Here is a 26,719-nt window from a genome sequence, read left to right on the forward strand (position 1 = left end):
TCCAGTCCAGAAGCACGTGAGCAGGACCACACAGCATGAGATACAGGTGAAAGGTAGTCCTCGCTCCTGAAAACTTTGGCATGATGTAAATCCTCAGAAACTAACTCCCAGAGCAAGGATTTACTGATAATGTGTTTTCTCAGTATTCTCAAGAGTAGAAGATTAGACCAGGGTGATTCCCTCAATTAATGTGAGTTACTTAGAACAGGGAGAAGATCTTACTTAGGAAATATCTACAGAACTGAAGACTGGAGCAGTAGGCAGGCACTCAGATCCTCCCAGCTCTGTTCAGTGTTCTGTGGTGGGCAGGAAGGTATCAACACCAGGACTAGGGTAAGGATACAATCCCAAAGTGAGGTGATGGAGACACACAGCACACACAGATCCTCAGCCTCTGTCTCAACACACGTTGTAGACCAAACCCAAACCCAGGAGGTGACAACAGCGAGTGTCCTGTTCTCTCAGATCACCAAATTCTGCCCTCAGAGAAGCTAAGTCCTGGCAGTGTTGCTATCTTTCAACGTTGCCTCTCTGAATCTGCTCTCAGCTCAGCAAGCTGGGGGCAGATGTCTGTGTTCTCCAGGAACTTGTATACTGGTCTGGTCTCTGCAGGGTGCTAGAGCCAAAGCAGTGTAGCCTTCCAATACCCTTTCAACAGCATCTGGTTGCCTCTGTGCTGGACCTCAACTTCAGGGCTACCATAGTGCCCAAGGGGCCAATTCTTCCTCTAGGAAGCCACTCTACAAAGGACACCGGGCAAGAGACACAGCCCCAGGGCCAATCCTACCCACCTAGGAGTGTCTCATCACCTTGGGTAAAGCACTGAATAAGGTCTGCTTCCCCACTGTCCAGATGAAATGAGCAACATGGGAATGAGGGCCCAGTATCTTTCAGCATTGTCACTACCTCCCTAGGGCTCCACTTTAATGGCACTCTAAATTCATCAATTTGCTTATCTCAGCAAGCACTTTGTCACCAGCTTGTCACTGTAAAGATGAGAACATGAAAAAAATCAAGCTAGAGGCCAGCATGCAAGCCTCCTAATGTTAGTAGGGAATGTGGTTGAACAGTCGCCACTTGCCCTATCCCACATGGGATGGCTTTGAAGGTAAGTTAAGTCCCACGTGACCCCCATCAATATCCTGTCTGGATGCCCAAGAATGACAGACGTAGCACTAGTCATGGCCTACCCACAACAAGGGATGAAGCCCTAACAATGCACTGCTGAATGATGCAGGCCTCACTAAGCTGACGGTGCCAAAAGCCCTTCTAGGTGGCCTACAGGTCTTCCAAATGCCCTTCAAAGGAGATATCAGCACCTCCATTTTACAGGTAGGAAAATTTAAGCTAAAAGAGGTGAGGTGCCTTCGATTGGGCTGCCCCTCCCCCAGTTCCCAGGTGGGCAAGCTGACAGGTGGCGACCCTGAGCATGTCTTGGAAGCACAAGAATTACTGTGAGTCTATGAGGTTAATGAACAGCTGCAACATTGCCCGTGTCACTCCAGACCCAGCACCCCCCCTCACCAAAACAAAGCGACAAAAAGTCACTAGAGCACCCTCCCCATGATTGGTGTGCCGCCCTGGGCTGGCAGTAGGGAGAACAGGGACTGTACCGTCCGGCGTCGCCTGCTGGTGGGGTTTTTTACATTTGACGTAATCGTGGTCAATCGGAGTGGCTGTGTAAGGTGGGGATGTCAGACCTGGGCCAGAGGAGGAGGGGAGGGAGGCTCCGGGGCCCGGCAGTGTCCCAGCTGAAGAGTGGGAGTCCTCATCCACCAGGCAGGCCTTCTCCCTGTTGAGGACAGAGGGTTGGGGTGCAGATCAGTCTCCATGTCATGGTGAAATGGACATGTGCCACTGTGAGTCAGCACCCTTCTCAGGGTATGTTGCTCCCACATACCTTTGGTGGTCACTGCCCCATCTGGTTGGTGCTCCTGGGAGGAGCTGCTCCCATAGCACTTATATAGCTCCACCCCTAACTGGATATTTCCCAACCTTTCTGGCCAGGCTCTGCAAGAGTCTCTGAGTCTCAGTCTTAGGAGACTCTTAAGGGGGTAGTAACAAGCCTCTCATCAGAAGCAACCCAGAACCTATCCATACCAAATCAGTACCCCGAATGAGGGGACAGAAACAGATTTGCATTACTGCAGGCTCACAAATGTTCACGAGTATATGTTGCAACATGAGTGAGCACAAAAAGCAGAAATGCCTTCTATATCCATGGAAATAGAGACCTTCTGTATCCACAGTTACAGAAAAATCTGGTATATCTGCACTATGCAACAATAAGTATGGAACAGAAAGAATGTGGTAAATAGGGTACCATATCTACATACAGCATCTTGGACCCACTGTTGAGGGAAAAAGCAAACTCTAGAATAACACCTTCAATAGTTTATTTTTATAAAATAAAAGAAACCCTACAATTGTATATGTGCACGTAAGTGTGTACAAATACACAGAAAACATTTTGAGAAACTATTACACTAGTCAGAGTGGCTAACTCTGGGAATGAGAGGGTATCTGTCACATTTTAGTCTATCTATTTATGTATGTCTGAATTTCCGGTAATGAGAATATTATTTCTATAATTAAAATTTAAAAATACTTTAAACAGAACTATGATCAATGATAGACAACTTCATTATACCCTGGGGTCCTTTGTGACTACAGGTACATATCTATAACTTCTGGAATACTGTACCTACCCAAGTGTCCCACCATCTGGGTACTCATCTCTCCTACAGGTGGAGGGGGCACTGCCTCTGTAGAGCTGTGCACTGTTCAACAGAGGCACATGTCATGTGGCCATGAGCAGATGGGCCCTCAGGGTCAGGGCCCATCTCCAACACTCAGAAAAGTCCTGCACAGTGCCCAGCCAGATGAGAGCCTCAGAGATGGGGTAAGTTGAACTGAGCACCAGGACAAAGACACTAGAGTGAAAGATGTTTGAACCACAGGGACAACTCACACCAGGGGAGGACAGGGGTCAGCCCCAGGCCACTGAAGGAACCATGTCAGGGGCCTAGCTTCCCCAGGCTCTCTGGAACTTTGGGAAGAGCACACGCCTCCCATGTCCTTGGTTGCACACCAGACCTCAGAAGTCACCCATCCCTGCACAAGGCACTGGAAAAGGACCAGGGGTAAGAGTGCAAAGTGAAAACCGGTCTTCTACAGTGCTCTGCATAGGACAGAGCTCTGCTCCAGGAGAACAGGAGAAAAGGTGCTGGCTTCTCCCCAGGACTTGCTTTGAAGGTGGGAGAGCACCTTCACCCTTTCTTTCTCGGATTCAACAGAAATATTTTGGCCCAGCAATCAGCATTTCCAGATAGGTTCTAGAGATAACCCGGGTGCGTTTACTCAGCAGTCACTGTCTGAATGCTACACAGCAGTAAATGAGCACTCTAGGGCCACTGTAAGCAAGCTACTCACTTTTCTGAAGCTTTCGGTGTATTCTTCTCCTCGCCCCTGGCAAAGGGTCCTTCTGCAGCCTCCTTCATAAAGTTGACCAGGACCTCTGCACTAACCCCAGAATCAGGTCTCCCCAGGAGCTTTAGGATGGAAGCATGGAGCCGGAAGTATACCTAGAACAATTATCTTTATGTGAGCAGCCTTCCCAGTGTGCTATGGTCTGTCCCACAGGCCAGGCAGTCACACTGAAAATGGGCTCATGCCTGGGTGACTGGTCATCACTGCCTGTTTTTGTCAACTTTTAAGCCAGCCAATCTATAACTAATTCCAGATGAACTCTGAAAATTAAAATGGATACTCTCAGCATCCCAACGCAAACATTTATCCAGTAAATCAGGCACATGGTGGTGAGATAATAAGATTAATAACCCCCTCAGCTCCATTCACTGGGCACTGCCTCCTGCCACAGTGCTGCTGCCCTCTTTGTGCCTCTCTCCTGGCACCCACACAAATTGAGTCTCTACATCAGTCTCTACACTGGATACCTTGAGGTTAAGGATTAGGGGGGATTTCTGTTTGCAATTCAGTGCCTGGGAAGTCAGGTGCCCAAAGGTTTCAAGAACCTCTACCTGTGGGTACAGGATAAGTAGCAGGCAGAATACTGAATCAGACTAGGTCCTGTGCTTTCCACAACATTCTTCAATTTACGCATGGGTGGAATGAGTTGCCCAAAGTCCCACAGATGGGAAAGCCCGGGTTCAGGTCAAACCCTGGTCTGTTTTGTCTCCTGCCCTCTACTGCCCCCAAGCAAGCCACAGGTGGCTTGATGTGACCTTTGTGCCCAGGTGTGGGTTTGGTGTAGCTTCCACCTATAGCATCTATTTCCATGGTGGATATGATGGGTACCACAAGGGCTAAGAACTGCTAGCACCTCAAGCCTTGACAAAGCCTTCCCATACACTAGAAATGGTTCTCCCCTAAGTGAAGTCCTCCCATCCAGGCATGTGCAGAACTCTCAAGGGAGTCCCAGTCATCCAGAGCCCTCCACTTCTAGCCCACCCATGGACCCATAGGCTCCAGAGAAGTTGGCTCATTTTTACATGTAGGAAACTAGGCTGGGGCATAGCTCATGTGGCAGAGTTCTTGCCTACCCAGTACCAAAAAAAAAAAAAAAAGAAAGAAAGAAAGAAAGAGAAAGAAGAAGTAAGCACTCTGGTTTCTCTTTAAGTCACATAGATCTTTTACTTTTTGTATGTCAAAAACCATCCATGCACACCCAGGTGGCCAAACTTGGGGAAGGGCAAGGTTTTTAAAGGGCAAAATTCATCCAAGTGGCATATAAAGTACTTTGAATGAAGGTTCCACATCAGAGGAACCAGGGCATTTCATTTATACCCAGGCAGGGTAACTTCTTCAGACAAATAATCATTTTTAAGATATATACATGTACCAGCCAACTCAAAGTTACATGGCTACATTAGTTGTGCAGAGCGGAATGCCTTTGAAATGAACTCTGTGCACCTACACTTCTTCAAGCCAGCATTGTGTGCTGAGTATGAGCAGTCCATACATCTGAGGCCACCATCCTGACTGCTCATGGGCTCTACTAGGAAGCAGCAGAGCCCAAAATGCAAAGAAAAAAACATGGAAGAAAACAGAGTTGGCATCATCTTTCTGAGGGTCAGGTCACCTTTCATCACATGCAGGGTCAGTGCTGCCCGTAGGTGCCGCATGTCCCACAAAAGCTCAGTGGGATCTGGCTCAGCTCCCCTTCCTCTCCTGCTGATAATTTAGGGCTAGGTCATACTTCTCTCCTAGGCCTCAGCCTTCTCATTCACAAAGTGGAGTTCCTCCAAAGCATACAATTTCAAGTGAGTGGCATAAAACAATGGTAATGGGGAAGGACCTGACACTTGGAGCTGTGACAGCTGTTGAAAAAGTGTACTTCCATACTTCTTGCTGAACCCCACAAACCTGGCCCAAAAATAGCTACTATAAACCACTTGGCAGGAATAATTTTAAAAAGACAAATTTTTAAAAATGACTTTTTTATTTGCTTACAAGGTTAGCAAGTGTTAAAAAGAGGGTCCTAGGGAAAATAGTCATGCTCATCAATCAACATAATCTTTCAGGGCAACCAGATGCTGTTGTTCAAAATGTTAAATGATCCTACAACTTCTACTACTGGAAACACTCATTAAGTGTTCTCTGGTAACAAATATAAGGACATGTACTGCCTGTGCCCTGTCATGGCAAGAAGTTGAGAGAAGGCTAGACCCATTAAGAAGATTCCATACAGATAAGACAAATGTCCAGCCCAATTAGAGATCACTAGGACAGGTGGAGAAGATCACCACACCTTCTACTATATTTTGTCCAGTGAAAATGCAAGCTGCAAAAGTGTAAGAAAATACCACTAAGTATGTACATATTAACAGGGAAAAATGTGAACATATAAGGACATACCCAAAACATTAGTAGAGATTATATGTGTGATGGGGGGAATGCTAGGATCACTTGGGACATTCACATTTTATATATTTCTGAATTGATGGACACATACATGAATACATGCTAATTTTATAATCAGGAAAAAATGCATTAAAGTAGAAAAATAAGCAAGCAGCAAATTCTGCCTAAACTTCAAAAAGCTTACTAGGTATGTTTGACTGTGGCAGGTAAGGATGGGAAGGTGTGAGCTCACAGCCTCAGAAGAGGCCAAGCTAACATATTCAGGGCCACAGAAAGCTTCTAGCACTGGGCCCAGACAAGAACGTCTAGATCTCCACCCACAACCTTGGTTTCCTCACCTACAAAATGCACTGGTCTGCTGCTGGCCTACTCCTCAGGACTGCTATGAGTAGCAGTGAGAACATTCATGAGAAATGCTCTAGAAATCATAAAAGAAGTCCAACAATAAAAAATTGCTCCTCTTCTTAAGGAGCAGTGAGAAATCCCAAATCTGAGGTAAAGAGCAGCCTGCTCACTCTGACTCAACTTTGCCAAGTGGATAGCCAAGACATAGGCTGGAGCCTTACCAGACCTTGGATGTCTCAGCTGCATTCCAGGGATAAGGGTTCCCATCCTCCTCCTGCCAGGCTGTAGATATAAATGCCCCATGCATCAAGAGATATGAACTGCACTTTTCTCGTCAAGGCCAGGTTTTGAGAAATTGTGTGCTAATAAGGAAGGATGATTTTCTTCTGAGAAGTAAGAACACAAAGCTCGCTCTCCCAGAAAGGATGGCAAGCATCCTTAGAAAAAGAGGAAAGGCTTTTTAACTTAATTGCACATTAAGCTCCTGAACACAGAGGCTTTTCCAGGGGTTTGCATGGGGAGTCACTGGGATTGTGAGCCCCATCCCCAGGGACACAGAAAGACGAGCCCACTCTTGCCCTGCCTCCCCACACTGGGCCAGCATGGTGTCACCTCCAGGGCCTCCATAGCCAGCTCGGGTGGGTTGTGGTAGTGGATCTTCTTGGGGTAGCGGGCAGCTTCCTCATGTAGGTAGTGGCCAGCCTGCCTGTAGTGTAGCAAGTAGACAGTCGGTGGCTGCTGCTGCTTCTCAGCCACCTTGCCCAGCATATAGTGGATGAGCCACTCCTCCTCATCACCGTCACCCTCACATTGGGCTGCCGATGTGAAACAGTGTCTGGCTGTCTCCAGCATGCCGTCTCGCCGGTCCTCCATCTGTAACGAGACCACAGTCCAACCTTAGGCACAAGGCTTGAACCTGTGCAGGAATCACACTTTTTCCTGTACGAAAGCTGACCTGTTCACAAATTTATATTCCTCTCAATAGTCCTGGAACCCAGAACTGTTGTCACTATTTCACAGATGGTGATAGTGAGGTGTGGAAAGACCTCGGATTCCTCAACAGCACACACAAAGTACACAGCTGGACTTGGGTCACCTTTCATCAACTCCCAAGTCATTTCTTCCATCTTCCCCCCGCAGCACCTGACAGTTTATGAGTTTATAAAATACCTACTAACCCTTCCTAAGGTTCCCAACTATGACTTGTGTGATTGCAGTGAAGACTTGTGCCTCTCTTAAGTTGATACAAGAAAGAGTAGGAAATACTCTGGAGTTAGTAGGTATAGGTAAGAACTTTCTCAATGAAACCCCAGCAGCACAGCAACTAAGAGATAGCATAGATAAATGGGACCTCATAAAACTAAAAAGCTTCTGTTCATCAAAAGAAATGGTCTCTAAACTGAAGAGAACACCCACAGAGTGGGAGAAAATATTTGCCAACTATACATCAGACAAAGGACTGATAACCAGAATATACAGGGAACTTAAAAAACTAAATTCTCCCAAAACTAATGAACCAATAAAGAAATGAGCAGGTGAACTAAACAGAACTTTCTCAAAAGAAGAAATTCAAATGGCCAGAAAACACATGAAAAAATGCTCACCATCTCTAGCAATAAAGGAAATGCAAATCAAAACCACACTAAGATTCCACCTCACCCCTGTTAGAATAGCCATCATCAGCAACACCACCAACAACAGGTGTTGGCGAGGATGCGGGGGAAAAAGGAACCCTCTTACACTGTTGGTGGGAATGTAGACTAGTACAACCACTCTGGAAAAAAATTTGGAGGCTACTTAAAAAGCTGGACATCGATCTACCATTTGATCCAGCAATACCACTCTTGGGGATATACCCAAAAGACTGTTACTCCAGAGGCACCTGCACATCCATGTTTATTGCGGCACTATTCACAATAGCCAAGTTATGGAAACAGCCAAGATGCCCCACCACTGACGAATGGATTAAGAAAATGTGGTATCTATACACAATGGAATTTTATGCAGCCATGAAGAAGAACGAAATGTTATCATTCGCTGGTAAATGGATGGAATTGGAGAACATCATTCTGAGTGAGGTTAGCCTGGCTCAAAAGACCAAAAATCGTATGTTCTCCCTCATATGTGGACATTAGATCAAGGGCAAACACAACAAGGGGATTGGACTATGAGCACATGATAAAAGCTTTAGCACACAAGGGAGGGGTGAGGATAGGTAAGACACCTAAAAAACTAGCTAGCATTTGTTGCCCTTAATGCAGAGAAACTAAAGCAGATACCTTAAAGCAACTGAGGCCAATAGGAAAAGGGGACCAGGAACTAGAGAAAAGGTTAGATTAAAAAGAATTAACCTAGAAGGTAACACCCACGCACAGAAATCAATGTGAGTCAATGCCCTGTATAGCTATCCTTATCTCAACCAGCAAAACCCCTTGTTCCTTCCTATTATTGCTTATACTCTCTCTACAACAAAATTAGAGATAAGGGCAAAATAGTTTCTGCTGGGTATTGAGGGGGGGAGCGGGAGGGGGTGGAGTGGGTGGTAAGGGAGGGGGTGGGGGCAGGGGGGAGAAATAAACCAAGCCTTGTATGCACATATGAATAATAAAAGAAAAATGAAAAAAAAAATAATAAAAGGGGAAATAGACCAAAAAAAAAAAAAAAAAAAAAAGACTTGTGCCTATGGAAGAGAGCACAGGGCGGGGACTCTGTCCATTGCTGTAAGAAGAAACCAGGTCCATGGCAACCCTGTCACATCAGTCTGAGAATGTCAGGTAGCCAAGTGGATATTCTGGGATGAGCTTCCATCGCAGGCTCTCTCATCCTCCTACTAGGGTAGGCAAGCAGAGCTAGAGAGGATATTCAGCCAGCACTGGAGATAGTGTGTACTCAGCACTCAACTCCACAGCAACGGAAAGGGTGTGTGCCTCTGGGGTAAAATAAAATCTTTTATCCTTTCTTCCCTAGCCTTAAGAAGGACATACAGCATTTGTCCTGAGCCCCATCTAAAGCCCACTGAGTTAGAGTGTGCATTTGTAACAAGTGCCTCCAGTCACCCTTTGACATCTGAAAGACAGAAACAGCCAGGAAAGAGGGTCAACTTGCAAGAGGCTTTCCAGCTTAGACAGCTGCTTCTCTCCAGTTCCCAGCAGCTGTCAGGCACATACATATTCCTTCATTCCAGATCTTCTGGTCTGGGGATAGAGGGAAGACTGCCATGTGGAGCTATAGAGGCAGCTGCTCCAAGTACCCTGAGTCTCTGGTCCCTCCTCACTGTGCTCCTGGCTTAATGGCAGGGAGCTATGGCCTCTTCTCAGCTCACCTCAGGGGCTAGAGTGAGGGGAGAGTCCACAGGCACTGGTCCCCAGGAAGGGGAGCTGCTGCAGCCATAAGCATTTCCTTAAACTCCTGACTCACTCAGGCCAGCCCTATTCTTGTCTGCTTGGTGAAGGATTACTTTTGTGAAAATCTTGTAGCAATGGTGTTGACACAAAGGAGCCACATGCTACCCCAGTTCTCTGTCAGACAATTCTTGGGAAAGCAAACAGCCACTTGGGAATTGGGAGACCATCACTGGGTGAAATCACAATGTAGGGCCAAATATAACACAAGCCAAGAGACTTCATCATACTCCCTTCAAAATGAAATCTGTAACAAAATCTGTTTAAGTAAAAGGCAGCTGTTTAAATGTAATCATTCTACTGAAACTGCTTAATAGCTATGTGACCTTGACCGATTCACTAGCCCCACTACCCACCTCAGCTTTGCCATTGGGGCCCTTAACAACCACCTGCCAAGAAGGAAGGGTGACTGTGATGAGCCTCCATTTGGACTGGTGCCTGGTACCACATAGATCTTTAGCAACAGGCTGAATCTCAAACACCTTTCCATACAGGTCACACTGCCAAAGTCCCTGTCCTTGGTAGGTACAGCAGGTACAACATCCCAGACTGGAAGAAGAGGGACAGTCACTTGGTGGGGGGTGGGGGGTGTCTCAGAAGCTCTGCTGGACATCCTCATGCTGCTTTGCCATCCTCAGAGTGGGATGGACACTCTCAACTCTGGCACCTCATTCACCTCATGTCTAGGGTGACTGTGAGAGGGGCTCAGGAGATGGCTGAAGCAGGTGTCCCCACTGAACGCTCCTAATACTTCCTGGGAAAGAAGTAGTCAGCCTCCTTTGCAGCCTAAACCACAGTAGGAACTTCACATTACTCTTTGCAGGTCACTTGGCTAGAAAGCTCTGGCTTCCAGGCTTTTCCTCCTGCCTGAGAATCGACATCATTGGGAATCCCTTTGTTTCCCCAAACACCTTTGGCAAGTTTTCAGGCAGAAACTAAAGCACACAAGCAGCTCAAATAGTGGCCAACATGTGTCCTACAGCTCATTGCAATGAGATATGATAAGTCCAGACATGGCTCTAGCAATTAGGGAACTGCATCCTGCGACATACTTCAGGGTTGGAAACTGCTTCCCCTAAGGTAGAAAGAGCCACAGAGTACATGGCAGCCCTTTGAGGCAGTTTGCACCTTTGAACAACTATAACAAACCTCCCTTCTGTTAAGACTCCTACTGCCTAAACACTCCAGGGAGATAGCTTGGAGGCCCAATCTCAGAACCTGAGCTATTCAGGTCAATGGCTTCCATCAACACTGAGGTCAGCTTCAGAGGCTATGAGCCTAAGTAGAAGAAAGAATAAGGCAAGCAGAAAACATGTGTGGAATATTGAGCTTGGTCTCCTATCCATCATTCATCCCTATCTTCCCTGCCTCTGCCTGGGAGCAACTGTACAAATTAAGCTATACAAATTGGTGCTAAGAGCAGAAAGGACATTTATTTCCTGGAAAACACCTACTCTGCTAAATCCCATTTGGCATCATTGCTGGGACACGAGAGGAAGAATCTAAAGGACCATACCCAGCCTACCCACTGAGCCCCAGCAGAGGATAAAGATGCTCCTGGTGTTATACAGAAGGCCTTGTACGGAGTCAGGCTCTGTAGCACAGGGTGAGAGCTTAGGTCCCCAGTCTGTGGGTTCTGGAGCTATTGCAACACAAATAGACTCCAGCAAGGGGCTTGTGTGCAGGACAGCTATAATAAAATAGGTTCCTAGTTAAAGGAATACACAGATGCACAGGAATTAACCTAGCTAGAGATCAACAGGTAAACTGAACACCAGACTCAGTATGACAGTGTTTAGACTATATGTGTTTTTTTCCTAAAGTAAATAAATATGTACAAAAAGTTGTGGGGGTTTTTGTATTTGTTTAAGTCTGGAAAGACAAGCTGCTGAGACAGGGGTGAGAGGACTAGATGGGGGAGAGCAGTCAGAGGGATTTTGCCTTTACCATTAAAGACTGTGTCTCTTGAATAACTGCAGAGTTAAGTTTTTAAAGGAGATGGTGTTTAAAATAAGGGCCATGCTGCCCCTTACCCCATTCTCTTCCAGGGCTTGGCCCTGCTGCAGCGCTTGGCATCTACCCTTTGTTAGCAGTGAACAGGAACCCACATGGCCACTCCTTCTACCTATGTCCTCTGCCACTGGTGCCAGTCAGGCCTGTCTCCACAATGCTACATCTAAATTACTCAGGGAAAAAAAAAAATTTAGTTTAATTTTAAAAAGCACAGCTTCTGAATATGGGTCCTTTGTGGGACCTTTTAAAATGCCTCTCACTCACCCAAGAAATTCTGATGCCCAGACAGATACAGGAGCCACCATCCTCACTGATCTGTAGGGTTCATGAAATCTGGGCACTAGGGGAGGGAAAAACTTTGGGGCCAAGGTGCTGAGAGGCTGGAATCCTAATCAGATACATGACAGATCTAGACTGATAGTATAATAGAAATCTGCAAAATAAAAGCACAAGTCTTGCATAAGATGTGGGATTTCATGAAGTAGATGAAAGTGATGCTGGGAAATTAACTGTTAAGATCACAGGCTCTACGCATGAGGACCAGGAATTAACAAAGTCAGCCACTGCCTGAGGGAAGAAGGAAAACTGGCTAAGGAAGAAAACAACATACTCATGAAAGGCACAAAGATTTTGGAGAGTCCTAGGAGAAGGGAGGTAGTCCTCAAATACTTTGGTTTAAACTCATGCTGCAAAGGTGAAGTAAACATATCACATAATTATACAACTGAGAAAAAATTAAGCTAAGGAACAAACTTAAATAATCTTTGTTCATTTGAAGAATTAGCACGTTTGCTATAGTCACCAAAATTTTAGTAATATAAGATTCAGTCATTATTTTTCACTATTATTTTTCTCATGATAAAGTCCCAATCACATCTTTTATTCACTGTATACTATAATAATTTAGTTCCACTTTAAGCGGATTCACTTTAATGACCCTTTCCCAGGGCTGACCATCACCAAATAACCTTGTATTTGTACAGGTAGTTAGGGATATCACCCAGACAATAAATGTGGCTATCTCTTGGGGTAAATTTATTGTTATAGTCTTCCTCTTGCTTTTCAACATCATTTGAACTTTTACACTAAACACACGTCCCTTTCATAAATAGAAAGGGCAACAAAGTGTTCTTACCTCTTTAAGCAGGGCTAGACTTCTTGCTACTTCCTTTATGCTAGGAAGTGAGAGCCATTATGAGTCCAAAAAAAGAGTTCAAGGGCTTTATGAGTCTTTGTCCTGCTCTATAGGATCTCAGAGGGCAGTGGGGCTCTGCGCACAATGTTATAAGTTCACCCTAAAGGACAGAGGGACTTTCAGAGATCACAGTAGTACAAACACAGTGTGGGCCAAGAGTCTCATTTAGTCCTCCTACAATCCCATGACAATAATAACAATGTCATCATCTTGTTTGAGGTTTTGATCACAGATAATCACAGCAAAATTGAGGCCCAGTGTTGTTTGTCTGTCTCCTTTAGTACCCTGTTCTCTTGGGACACCTTTCTGGACTGTGACATCTTACTGACACACTAGCCTAAACTTGTCAGTATGAGGAATGAGGATGCAGCTCAGTGGTAGAGCTTGTGCTTACCATGTGCAAGGCCCTGGGTTTCATTCCCCCCCACACACCAAAACCAAACCAAACCAAACAAATAAAAAATTGTGTCAATATAGTTCCTTCACTTCCATCTCAAGGAGCCAGAGGTGCCCTATTGAACAGTAATCTCAGGTCAGACCTAGTATCCATCCTACACTGGTGAACCCCCCCACACACACCAAAAGAGACTCTGAAAATCTCAACACAAGGCCAAGAATTTTACAAGGACCCAAAAAGTTTCTTTGAGGAAATAGGGAAGAGATACATACTTCAAGTGGCCAACACTCCCTACCACCCAAATACTTTAAAAACTGATGTCAGGTCACAATAGCCTGTCCTTGAACCTGCCTGCACTAGACTAGATATCTGAGACTAAGGGACAAAGTTATCACTGACCATGGTACAGCTTGGGCTTCCTGGGAAGAATCATTCATGAGCTCCCAGCATGGATGTGAGGACAAGAACAAAGGACAGACAGGACAGAATTTTGCAGACCCAAGGATATTCAGATCAGATAGAAGATGGCCCCTCTCCAGTGCCCCTCCTCACCTGCTGTACAAGCTCAGGGGGCAGTTCAGCTCTCCACTGCTTTAACTGGCGTGAAGCAAATGAGTGCAAGGCGTAGGACATGGTACCATACTCGATCCACAGGGACAGGTTAGAGCTGTCAATTTCTAGAGCCCGCCGGAAGCAGTTCAGGACAGGCGTGGCATGTTTCCATATTGGTCCATCACTCTTCAGCTCATTGGAGTTCAGTTTATCCTGAATGCGACTGGCTCGGGCCAGAGCCATGCCTGCCCAAGAATCGAACCTGGGGTGGTGACAAAAGCACTGACTAAAAACACCATTGCCTCAGTGGCACCGCAGACACAACAGCCTGGTGGGTAGACAGGCAGATTAACGCTGTGGAAGCTCCACTCACATATTTGGCCACACAATATGACCTGGACTAGCCATGTCCCCTATACCATGATGTATAGCTAAGAAGATTTACCTCAAGAGAAGAGCTGTGGGGTGCTAAGAGACAAAATGTTTATAAGTCCCTCAGTACCTCACAGGCACTCAATGACTGCTTTAACAGATGGCTCTTGGACTATGTTTCCCTACAATGAAGGGTTACCCATGAAACTGCTTTGGTGGAAAGGAATAGGGGTACTTTGTAGGTACCACAACAGGGGCCCAGCTGAGGTAATAGGGAAACTCTTCTCTTCTGTGTGGGGAGAGCTTTCTATCAACACACCAAGTAAGAGTACAGGCAGCAGAAAGCCCTGGCGCAGCAGCCACCCAGCTTTTCCCTGTTCTCTCTCTGGGACCTTGAGTAGACCCTGGCCTTTTCAGCTCAGTTCTCAACAGTGAGAGGAAGAGTGAGAGGACCACATGATTGCTAAGCCCTTACTATTCTGAGATCACCTGAGAGAAACTCAAAGTAAGAATACAGAAACCTCTCAGAGAATCAGAACGGCCAAAAGATACCAAGACCAAGATGATTTCTGGGCTCTCATAGAGTCTGGAAATTTCTGACTGCTAATACAGAGAACAGAAAAAGTAGCAATCAAAAGGACAGATACTACCTTCCCATATATCAACAATTCTTAGCTCACCACAGGTAAAGTTAGCTTGCATGACTCTGAAACTGGCTAACTAGCTTCCTAACTATGTAGTAGTCTTCTAGTCATGTAAAGGCAGAGGAATCTTGTGAAGCGCAGATATACTTTCACTGTGCTCTAGCACCAAAGGATGATATCATGTAAACAAAAGAACAGGAAAGACATCAAAGGCTCCATGGTGATAAAAGGACAGCAAAGTTACACAACTCATGTAAGGGGCTCCTAAGAAAAACCTTTCCTTCTCAGGGGTCTGGGGACCTAGAACTACTGTATCTTCCTGGCTCTGTTCTGGTCATGCTAGGGAAGGGAGCATGAGAGTAGGTAGCAAACCCTCTTCACCAGAGCCAGTTTCACAGCAGGGAGTTTTCAATTTCTAGCATGCCTTCAATAACTTCATCTGCCCTAATCTTGGGGGAAGGGACCACATCTTGACAGTGCTCATGTGAGTGCATGAAAACCAACATGGAAACCACTATTTCCTGTCACAAAGTAAGAAAAGCAGAAACACATCATCATGGCAACTGAAAATGGTTGTGTGTCCCTCCCAGGGCCTTTTTCTGATGTGGGCATCGATAATAGCAGAGAGCAGTACACAGCTCACCTCTGGAAGTGTTGACTAGTTGGTATATCAAGGGACCCCAAGGCAATTGTAGTGTGAGGGGAGACGTACCCAGAGCTCTTGTGCTGGACTCTGACTTTGCAGGGTAGGCATGGTCCTGGAACTAGGCTCAGAAATGTTTTCTTGGCAAAGCGGATAAGCTACACTAGGTCCTATCCTTATTTTTTCTCCCTCCCCAAGTGGTGCTCTATGAAATGCTTGGGCAATGTGGGCCATTCCCAGCTTGGTAAAAGCAGAAGGAATGGACAATACAGGGGAATGAAAATACTGTCAACAGTGTCCTCATCGATCTGGTTCCCCCACAGGAATTTTCAACACTGCAGTCAGACACTACTGTACACCCTGGTCTCTTTGCTATGTGCAGAGAAGCTCCAAACTGGCCTACTGAAGAGTAGGCTAAACTAGAGTTGCCCAGTCTCTGGCAACTAGTCTGATCCCACACCCATGCTACTCACCTGTTGGGGCAAATGCAGATGTCATGCATGTAGAATTTGATGGCCTTGGACTGCTCCTTGTTTTTGAAATGATAATCAGCCAAGAGATAGTACAGTTCATTCACCACTGGAGGAGAAGGGTCCGCCCCTTCTGGAAGGCAGGGCACCTGGCATGTGAGAGGGTAAATATGAGAAGAGGTGGAGCCAAGGACTCAGGATGACCTATAAACCCAGGACTATTTGATCACATCAACATAGGACAGACTCCCAGCTCTCCTGGCCCTGGCATCTGGTGCAAAGCAGGTGAAGGCAGGACATATATGCAACAGTGCTAGAGCAGAAGGAATGTGACCCAACCCCATTAACTGCCACCTCCTCATATCCATTGAAGCCCACCTCAGTTGAGGTCCCCTCAATGTAGGCAGAGACTTTGTCCAGGCTTAGTGCAGGCCTCTCTGTGCGGGGCACAATGGTAGCAATTCTCTTCAGGAGGTTGGCCAAGTCAGCAGATACAGTGCTGGTCTTGTAGCTGTCAAATTCAGGAAGGGTCTTGGGCTTAAAATACTCAAACATAAACAGGGCATCCTCCCATATAAGATCCACCTTGAAAAAGTGACAGAAAGCAGAGTCACAGTACATTCAGGGTAAAGAAAATAAGAAAAAGTTCCTTGATAGAAATATAATGTCTGATGTAAATAAAGTTACAATATATCAGAGAGCCTAAAAGTCCATTATACATCTTAAAATCTGCATGCCTAATGTAATCCTCAAATCTAAGTGTCTGAAAAGCATAAACTTAGTCTTTCTAAAGACAGATGTTAGAAACTGAGGGCTGTGCTCTGAAAGACCATGTGGGTCAGTCAGATGGTGGGTTCAATTGAGTAGGGATCTGGGGCTGGCCAATGATCTTCTCCATATCTCAGGTGGTCCCTCAGTTATTTTGTTAACAAAAACTGAGTGCTGACTCTGGGAAAGGGTGGTTCTACAGGCAGGGGCTGACTCCTGCATGCATGTTAGGGAATAGAATTCCTAAGATCAGAGATTAGCTAGCAGTATTGAGGAGCAATGAGATAATACACTTAATAGTGTTCTGTAAAACCAAACAAAAATGAAGAAGGAAAAATTATGCATATCATCCAAATTGATTACAAATACATCTATGATAGTTGTCACACTGCATTTTTCAATCATTAATCAACAATTCATGAAGCTACATTTTTGCAAGGAAACCCTTGTTCTCTGGTCAGATGACATCAGACCATCTTCTTGCCTCCTCCCAGTACAACTTATGCTAGCACTGTGGAGCTGTTCATGACAAATCTGATGTCCTTCAAAAGAACTGCTGCTTCCCTGGAGCTCCATTCCTCCTCAGAGTGCCTCTTCTCTAAGCCTGTGGTGTCATCCTCACCTGCTGAGCGGAGTGCTCCTCCAGGTACCTGGCCTTGCTCTTCTTGCTGGGAAAACTGTACAGACAGTAGAAGCACTGCTCCAAGGCCGTCTCCAGCTCCTCCTTATAAGGGTGGGTGTCTTCAGACATGGATGCAGCAAGCTCCTTTTGGAGAACTCGCACCTAAGGTGGGCAGGAAGATATGCTTAAGGAGAGGACCTGCAGCCACAGCTTCCAGTCACAGCAGGACCCCCAGGGAGATCACCATTCTATCAACTCTTAACTTCAGGAAGCATTGTCAGGGTCCCCTGCATGACCTTATTTCAAAAGACCTGTTTCTGGGAAAAGATATGTTATTTTAATGGGGTTACTCTGGGTGTCTCTGACTGGGCTTGTGAACTGCTTTCCTTCCAGTACACCTTGCCAGTTTCCATCATAAGAAGATATATGCCCTTGGTAACTTCCTTACTCATTTATTTAGCTGTTCATATGTTAAGCGAATATTTACTGAGCATCTTCTTCTTTTATTTATTTAGTTTTGCTTTGTTTTCAGACAGGGTCTCACTGTGTAGCCCAGACTGGCCTGGAATTCAGGGTCCTCCTGCCTTAGCTTCTGGAACACTGGGATATAGACATGCACCATTATGGAAACTGCTAGAGTTTGGATCTTGAAAGGCCTACAAAGACTTGTTTGTTTAAGGCTTGGCCCCAGTCTGTGACATTACTGGGAGGTAGTGGAACCTTTAGGAGGTAGGGGCTAGCAGAAGAAAGTTAAGTCAGTTATTTGGGGTATATGCTTGAAGGGGATACTGGGTCCTCAATTCCTTCCTGTCTCTCTCTTTGCTTTTTGGTCACCATGAAGTGAATAGGCTTCCTTCACACGAGCTTTCTCTATGACATACCACCTTGCCACAGGCCCAAAGACAATGTGGCCAAGTGACCATGGGCTGAAATCTCTGAAACCACAAGCCAAAGTAAACCTTTCCTCCTTTTAAGTTGATTATTTCAGGTATTTTGATATGATAATGGAAAGCTGACTAACAGGAACCAAGGTCAGATTTTCTGGCAAGTTTTGGAAGTCACATACATCAGTACAGTCAAAGAAGTACAGTGGTCCCCCCTGAAGAGGAAAGACCAAGCAAGTCCAAGGGAGCCAACATGACTTTTCCCCTTCCTCCCCACCCCGCCAGCCCCACCTGGTAGTGCACAAGCTGGGGGTTACTCACATAAAATCGCAACATAGCCCCATCTGAATTGCAGCACCAGGACCTCCTACCCAAGTACTCATGAGCTGTGTTGAGCAGCATAAGGGAGGATGGGAGCATTGGCATCTCAGACATCCCTGGGAAAAGCCGAGACCAACAGACACAGAGTTAGCAAGACCACGGACACATGCAGGAGGTCTGAAAGGCCCGGTCTCTTCTTTGGGGGCTTTCTGTCTTAATCATGCTTATCAAAAGGCAACTGAAATTGTACAGGAAAGTATAAAGAATGTTTCATTCACTAAAATACAAGCCCTCAAAGAACCAATGTTGACATCTGGTACACATCACACAAAGCAGCTTTCTGTGCATATATAAGGCATTTTCAAAAAGAGAGAGAAATAATTTATAACCATGGGACTAGTACTCTAATTACCATTTTCTAAAAATTCTTTTCTTTCTTTTTTTTTTCTCAGACTTAGACTTAGAGGCTGAACTCAAGGCTTTGCACTGCTAGGCAAGTGCTCTACCAAATGAGCTATTCTGCCAGTCCTTAAAAATTCTTATATCTAAGTGTACTTGAATATTACAGACAAAAGAAAAAAAAAAAGGAAAAAGAACAACTGAGTTTCAGTTAAATATTTGCTCATCGCTAGAATTATTATTACTTCCTTATGGATCCTCAGTATTTTTGAAACTCTGGGCCATAACCCATTAGTGGTTTATAACTAGGATTTTTAGAATCGATTAAAACAGAGCGTATCAGAACAGAAAACACCAGAAGGTATGATAGCCAGCAGTGCAAGGACAAATTTGTGTTTTTTTACTACTGGACAGTCTCTGCCAAAAGAATAAGCTCTGGTTCCTTTAAAAAAAAAAAAAGTCAGATAATCACTAAGAAGTTTAAGCCACTCTAGCTTTTTATGGGTCTTTTAGTTTCCATTTTCAAAGACATCAAGATAATCTCTATTAAACTGGTGGTTAGTTTTGTACACTTCTTCCTCCCTCCCTACCTTTGTTTTGTTGCAAGAATTATTTGTAGACATTCTAGGTTTATAACATTTTCGTTCTTTTCTGCAACCATAATTAGCCTAGTTGCTTTCTCTCAATTCCAATTTGAAATGGACTAAGTGTTCATCACAAACTCCTGCCCATTCCTTTGCTATCCTGACTTATGCTGGTTTATTGGCTTTATCCTCCAGATGTGGATGTCACCCATGTCTCCCATGCCACTATACATCAAGCTTCCTAAAGAAAGAAACAGTGAAGCCTCTACCTTGGTCTTGCCATGTGAAATCCTGTCACACTGAGCCCAAAACCTACTCACAGTACCGGGGTAGGGCCTTGGAGCCCTGGGGCAGAGGTTAGGGGCAAGGACGTGTGAGTCAAGGCCTAGCCCATCAAATCTACTGCCAACTATACCTTCCTCTGCTGGGTTCTGGAGCTGTTGCTGGTGGCACAGGGAGCGGAAGGTGTCCTCCTCCTGCCAGATAATCCTATGCAGGATGATCCAGGGCAGCACTGAAGAGACATGGGGCTCCTTGGGCTCCTCCTGCACAGCCATGCTGCAGTCAATGACCTGGCAGAGAGCACCAGGGATGTCACGGCAGGGTTCAGCTCTGCCCCCTGCCCTCCTGAAATGAGGCCCCATGGCCCTCTAGGAGAGCTGGGGAATGCTGCCTGCCTCCTCTCACCACTCTGATGTGGGAACACTGACCTAGCAGTACCCTACTAGGTTATCAGACAGAGTCCCACTGTGCCCAACAAAAATCACCATCCTCCTACATGTAAACATAACATGGGGCAGTAACAGTCCTAAGATAGAGCCATGGACAAGCTACGTGAGCACTAAGAATCAATCTGTATAGTTGCTGTGATGAGAGGAAACATAGCCAATGGTGAGTCACATAGGAGGGGGAAGGCAGAGAGAGGTGAGCCCTTGAGGGGTTTCTAGATGAGTGGCTGTGGTGTGTCCAATACCTAGAGAGGGCAGGGCGTGAAGGAAGAGGACAGATCTGGCAAGCAGGCAAAGAAGTAGAAGGGGAAAGAGTGAAAGCCAGTTGGGGATCAGTGCACCTTGGGTGGCACACTACCCAGAGGGAAGAGATATTCATATTTTTGTTTTGGGAAGGTACCTCTGTGGCAGGGTGATGGCTGGGCTGGAAAGGTAGAGGGGAAGAAAGGAATGCAGGGTATGTGCTGTCATAGTTCATTCAAGAGATGGCAGTGACCTGGACTATGACAGAACAAGGACAATGGGATGAGAAACAAAGCTAAAGGTATGAAGGATGTGATAAGACTTGCTGATGACCTGAACAGATTGGAGAGAAAGATAAGGGTGGCTCAGAGGTTCTCTGCCTCTAAGTCTGCATAGATGAATGTGGGGTGCTGTGACCACTCCTTAGTTACAAGTGCCAGGCCTGGCCAGGATTCAGGCCTTGGCTCAAGCCCCCACTCTGCCTCACTGCAGGCAGACCGTGCCTCCCCTCTGGGCCTATTTCTTCCTTTCTGAATAGATCTGGGAGAGTCCTGTAGTACCAGCCAACTGCTGTATCATCTCTAACCCCAGACCCAAGGAAGGATGCAGTCTGTGCATAGCCACCTCTGCAGATCCCAAAAGTTCCAGCCAGAGAGGCCAACCCATCCCCTTTGGTGTGCCTAACTCACAGGAAAAAAAACCAGTTATCTACAGAAGGGGGCATCAGAGTGACACACCCTGCTGGGCAGGACAAGGTGAGAAGGCGCCAGGAGCTACCTGGATGAGGTTGTTGGTAAGCCGGATGAGGCCAGTGGTGGAGGATGAATCCTTCAGGATGCTGCCGCTGCTGTCCTCAGAAAGCGCCTGCTCAATGCCCAGCAATAGCTGGGTCACTGTAGCCACCCACTCCTCTTTAGCTGCAGTCTCACTGGAGTTCACCATTTGCTGGACAGCCTCATTCAGAGCTACATCAGAACATTCCAAACACTGCTGGTGGTCTTTCAGTCGGAGCAAGGAGTCCTGAGAAAGGAAGAAATGAAATGAAAGGGTGCCTGTGAGCTCAGTATACCTGAGACTCAGGCTTGGGACAAGGAGAGCAGGGGTAATGAGAAGAGGGAGAGTGCAAAAGAAAGGAAGGTCTCCCAGGGCAGCACAGGACCTACACAGCCTTGAGATGTCTAGGAGTGCAGACAGTGACCTGTGTGTGATGGTAGCATGACATGCCACCAGCCAGGGGCTTTTAGAAAGACACTTTACCTCTGTGCCTCGCTTTCTTCATTTATAAAACCAGGATCCTGGGAATGTGGCCCCAGAGCCAGTAAGTGGCAAGGTGAGAATGAGGAACTCTAACGCCTCTATCTGCTCTCCCCCATGGCATCAGTCCCTCCAGCGCTCAGAGGGGGCTCAGTAGGGTTGGACAGGCTTTCAGGGAGGAACTAGTTCAGCAAGGGAGTGCCTGAACCAAATCTACAGCAGGGCCAGTCATCCAGGCAGCACTAAAGTTATCGTTCTGTGAGCCCCTCTTCTCCAGTGGCCAGGTGGGACCTGAGTCACTCTCAGCACCAGGAGAGAGCCACTGCACGCGCCACCTCCTCTGAGGCAATGAGCTAATGGACATGCACATCCCACTTAGCACAGCGCCCAGTGCTGTATAAGAGGTCTCAGAATACCATACGGAGCTACTGTTTCTTTTTAAAAATCTCTTCTTTGGAAGTCATCACTTTTTGCAAAGTTCCTTTTTTTGGGGGAGGGGAGCTCTTGAATATAACCCACTTAAACACCTGGATGCCAGGCTCTTTCATCAATGGTTGGTGTATGCCTGTCTGTAAATTCACAGATCTGATGGGCTGCTTGTTGGACCAACAGGAAGCACCTGCTGCTGGGTGCCCTGTTGGGCTCTGACCTCCCCACATCCCAGACCTGGCAACTGCTCCTGCCTACCTCAAATGTGCAGCTGCCATTCTCTGAGGTGACATGGATAAGTATTCTGAATGTCCAAATTGCCTTTGAAATGTGCTGTAACATCTGAACACAGATCAAAACTTCCCCTAATTTATCAGTCCTAATTACCAGGAAAATGGAGCCTATGTTTCTTTAGAGAAAGCAGCTCCTTGAACAGAGGGCCACTGAGGTGGGAGGTACCTACAGAGTGCAGTAGTGGAGTCCAAACCCTAAGCTGACCCCTCCTGATCAAAATGCTGAACACATGAGGGGCAAATAAAAATGATAGGCCTTAAACTGTGCCGTGAAAGTTAGTATAACACATGGATCAACCAATAATGCTCTAATATGACATAATCCCCAGAGCTCAAAGCCAGAAAGAATAAAAAAGGCAGAGTAACTGCCAACAAATGTGGAGACCAAGTTGCCACTGATTGTGGGCAACATAATCATTTACCCAAATAAAAGAAAACAAACAGAAAGCAATCAGAAATGTGAATACACTTATGCACACATGGGCAAAAATCAATAGGGTTCTTATAAACCAACAATGCTCAGTTCCAAGTATAATGACCAACAAAAAGATACTTCTCACCAAAAATATTAAGATCTAAAAATCAACTCAAGAAGAAAACTATGCAATTATACTGAGGAACATAAAAGACATAGGAGAGAATTCCAAACTCAGTCCCCTATTCCAGAGAAGCCAAAGGAAGCAGTTAAAATACAAAACATAAACCACCAATGCTACTAAAAGAAAACAAGAACAAACACACTTGTTATCTCTGTTAGTGTGTCTCTTGCTGCCTCCCCTCCAGAACATTGGTACGGTCAGAGTGTCCTTCCTCTGGTCCTGTGGTAGGCACACTAGAAGAGCTCAAGCCTTGTGTATGGAATGAATAGATGAGTATTTTTCCAGCCTGGGAAAGGCTATCAAAACATAACAAATAAAATCAAAATGAACAAAATCACAAACACTTGGAAACATAAATGGACTTGAAAACATAAAAATTCAAAACTTATGTATATAAGATGAACAAAAAACAAAAAAAGTCACAATTTTTTTTTGAGACAGGGTTTTGTTATGTACCTCAGTCTGACCTCTGACTCGCCATTCTCCTACCTTAGTCCACAGTGGTATGATTAAAGATCTGAGTCACCATACTGGGTTAAAAGAGGCAATGTGAAGAGTAAACAACATGTTGGCAAAAAATATTTTCAAAATCTGATGAGAAAAAGATTAATATCTTCAATATATAAAAAATACTCCGATCAAAAAGAAAATACCCTCCAATAGAAAACTGACCAACAATCAGGAGTCATTCATTCACAAAACACAAGAGCTTCCACAGCACATGCTCCAGGTTTCAGGTATAGCCCTTATCATAGCTCAGTACCCATCCAAACAGCAGCTTCTCCCCATCAATTGAGTTTCTAGCCATATCAGTAGTTGCTGACATCCATAGGAGCAAGCCAACATCTGAGCACTGAGACTATCCTACAGAAAGGACTGACCTCTTCTCTCCTTCTCCCCATCCACAGCCCTCCAGGGATACACCCAGATATCCCTTCCACACAGTGTCATGCTCGGCTATCCCAAAGCCTGCCATAGTAACTAAGGTCAGACACATCTCATCCCCAATCTTGATTTAGACCTGCCTGACACCTTGGCCAGCAGATGGAGCCTGCCTCCCTACCTACCACTTTTCTTTCTCCCCAAACCAACTCTTTCCTCCCCTTTCACCAGGGCTGAGATACCTCCCTTTGTTCCCACAGCATACCTCTCAACTATTTCCTAGTTCAAGAAAATTAATGATTAAAATGCCACATGTACTATAAACAAAAAGCTGAAATAATACTGGGTTCTCTTTCCAAAATGAAAAGGAAAGACCCAATAATATAATTAGTAGTATGAACAATAAGGGGACAAAATTATAGATCAGCCAATGGCACCAAGCACATTACTGTAATTCATATTTGTCTCTCTATCCAATTTCATACAAAAAGTGGTAGCAGTGACGATAGGGCCACCTCCATGGCAGTTGCTATGTGCTAGGTACCATGCCGACACTCATTAACTTGGCATAATCCCCACAACAGGCCTCTGAGGTAAGAATACTGATTACCCCCATCCTAGAGATGAGCTGAGCCTCAGAGAGATTAAGTAATTGCCTAGGAGGTAGCAACTGCTGGCTCCCTGGCAGGCTCTCCATAAGAGTTGACTTCCTAAAGAACAGAGGCAGAGAGGGAGCCAGAAAGGCCCAAGTAGCTTCAAATACAATGCTGGTGTTCTTCTCCAACTATGCAGTTGTACATGGGTCTTTATCTTCATTCTTTGCATTGCATAGACATTTATATTTACTCAATAGTTAAGTTAAAAGCAGTAACAGGCTGGCTTGGTGGCACATGTCTGTAATAGGGAGGCAGAGGCAAGAAGATCATGAGTTCAAGACCAGCCCAGGCAAAGTTAGCAAGACCCTATCTCAAAAACAAAACACAAACAAAAGGACTGGGAGCATAGCTCAAGTGGTAGAAGACTTGCCTAGCCCTTGCCTAGGCCTTGTCAGAGGCCCTGTGCTCAATCCCAAGAACTGCTTTAAAAAAAAAAAAACAAAAAACACCAGTGGGCATGGTGGCAATCAACAGTAATCCTGAAACTCTGTCTCAAAACAAAAACAAACACACAAAAGGCAGTGAACACAGAGATGGATGAACAAATGAACGGGTGGACAGGTGGTGTCCTGACTACTCTCTCACTCAGAGCCAAGTATGTGGTTCACTTGGAGTCACATGGAGCCTCTTAGAACCTGCACTCCTAGGCTCTAACGCACCCCAGTCTTGATGGTATCTTCTGTCTAGCATCTTCTTAGAGACTGGGTTGGTGGTCTGGACTCCCACTTTTCTACGCACATGTTCTTGAGGACTACCTCAAAGCCTTGAGAAAGCAAGCACATAAAGAAACAAGTAAGGTACAAGCAGATATGAGGACACAGAGGGGAGCACACACCTGCAGCAGAAGCAGCTGGGCCGGCCTCTCAGGAATGGAAGTCATAAACTCCAGGTGTTTGGCCTGGTCAAATCCACTGGTGCACAAAGTGGGGCGCAGCAGATGCACAACAGCCTTGTAGTCCCCCGCCTCATACAGCCGCTGAATCTCCTCCAAGGACTGGCACCGTTCTAGTGACTTCAGGTTCTTATCAATCTGAAAAAGGTCCAGAAATGCTGCCTAATGGCAAACCCTCTCTCAATCGGGCTGGTGCAGTATGGGAGATTGAATACAGGGCCTTGTGCATGCTAGGCAAGCACTCTACCACTGAGTTACATTCTTAGCTCTAAGGCATTCAATCCTTTAAAAAATAAAAACACTCAAACCCCAAACTACTGCAGAAGCAGATAGCAAAATTGTGGCCACAGATCAACAAGTCCGACTTGTAGATCCATGGAGTATTAGGCTGCCAGACTCAAGATGGACCAGGCATTGGCACATATTACATTTCCTCACCTGGGGTCTGATAAAGCCTCAGCACACAGGCAGCAGGGCACTACACCTGGTCTTGACCTGAAACGAAGCTGGAAAAATCTAAAGGCTTCTTTCAGCCTGTGGACACATCACAGAAACAGAACTGCAGCAGAGCTGAGGCTGCACCATGAGAACAGCACTACCCAGGAGGAGCATAACACACACATTCTGCACTGCTGTTACAGTCTGTGGCCAGATTAGCATTGATCTACATCAGCTGACACTTCCCTCCAGTTCTTTTAGGATTAGCACCACGCAGAGACCTGAACAATAACCACTTCTAAATCATGCTGACAGAAGCTTCCACACCAGCCATCTGGACAAGCTTTCCATCAGGGGAGTATGTTATCAGGGAGTTTGTGGGGCCCTAGTGTGCCAGAGTTGCTTGTCCTAGGCCTCTCCTATGCTCCCTCCAGGAACTCTGCTAGGCATGTGGGCAAGGATAGGTCAGACCTGGTCTCCAATGGCTGACTCAGAATAAACCTTTGACCAAGAAGACACCATTAAAAACTCCCACTCACCTCTTCCAGTGAAACGACAGAGTCGTTGTGGAGATTAGGCAGTCGGATGACAATGTCCCTTTGCTCAGCCCCTGCTTCTGCCTGGATGGTGGTGGAGCTTTGGAGCATTTCTGTGCAGATGTCATAGTTTTCCAGGGCCTGCTCCATGTCTCCCTGGTCAGAAGGAAAACCATGAAACAGGGGCAAAAGGCAGGGAACTAATTGTTCTGTGTCAGGTTCCTCACATTCCTGATCTCACTAGATCGTGGGTACTCGTGTGTATGTCTGTGTGTG

At 45.8% G+C, this 26,719-nt stretch overlaps 1 protein-coding gene across 9 annotated transcripts in view; it reads right to left on the reverse strand.

Moving 5' to 3' along the window:
* Positions 1-26,719, reverse strand: part of Cabin1 (calcineurin binding protein 1) — a 143,242-nt gene that overhangs the window by 74,456 nt on the left and 42,067 nt on the right. For 8 of the 9 annotated variants that reach the window (XR_012443456.1, XM_020169892.2, XM_074060809.1 and 5 more), the window contains 12 exons: positions 26,447-26,599; positions 25,413-25,607; positions 21,242-21,484; positions 19,909-20,065; positions 18,511-18,626; positions 17,306-17,467; positions 16,294-16,500; positions 15,919-16,064; positions 13,787-14,048; positions 6,841-7,101; positions 3,433-3,584; positions 1,614-1,792 (listed from right to left, as the gene is read on the reverse strand). Coding sequence is in view for 8 of the 9 variants with exons in the window: in XM_020169892.2 (XP_020025481.1) it covers positions 1,614-1,792; positions 3,433-3,584; positions 6,841-7,101; positions 13,787-14,048; positions 15,919-16,064; positions 16,294-16,500; positions 17,306-17,467; positions 18,511-18,626; positions 19,909-20,065; positions 21,242-21,484; positions 25,413-25,607; positions 26,447-26,599 (2,233 nt within the window). In the remaining variant the exon portion in view is untranslated. The remainder of the gene's footprint in view (positions 1-1,613; positions 1,793-3,432; positions 3,585-6,840; positions 7,102-13,786; positions 14,049-15,918; positions 16,065-16,293; positions 16,501-17,305; positions 17,468-18,510; positions 18,627-19,908; positions 20,066-21,241; positions 21,485-25,412; positions 25,608-26,446; positions 26,600-26,719) is intronic. The other variant, XM_074060808.1, reaches the window with a different exon arrangement.

Source organism: Castor canadensis, chromosome 18, assembly GCF_047511655.1.
Source record: "Castor canadensis chromosome 18, mCasCan1.hap1v2, whole genome shotgun sequence".
In the NCBI taxonomy this organism is placed as follows: Eukaryota; Metazoa; Chordata; class Mammalia; order Rodentia; family Castoridae; genus Castor; species Castor canadensis.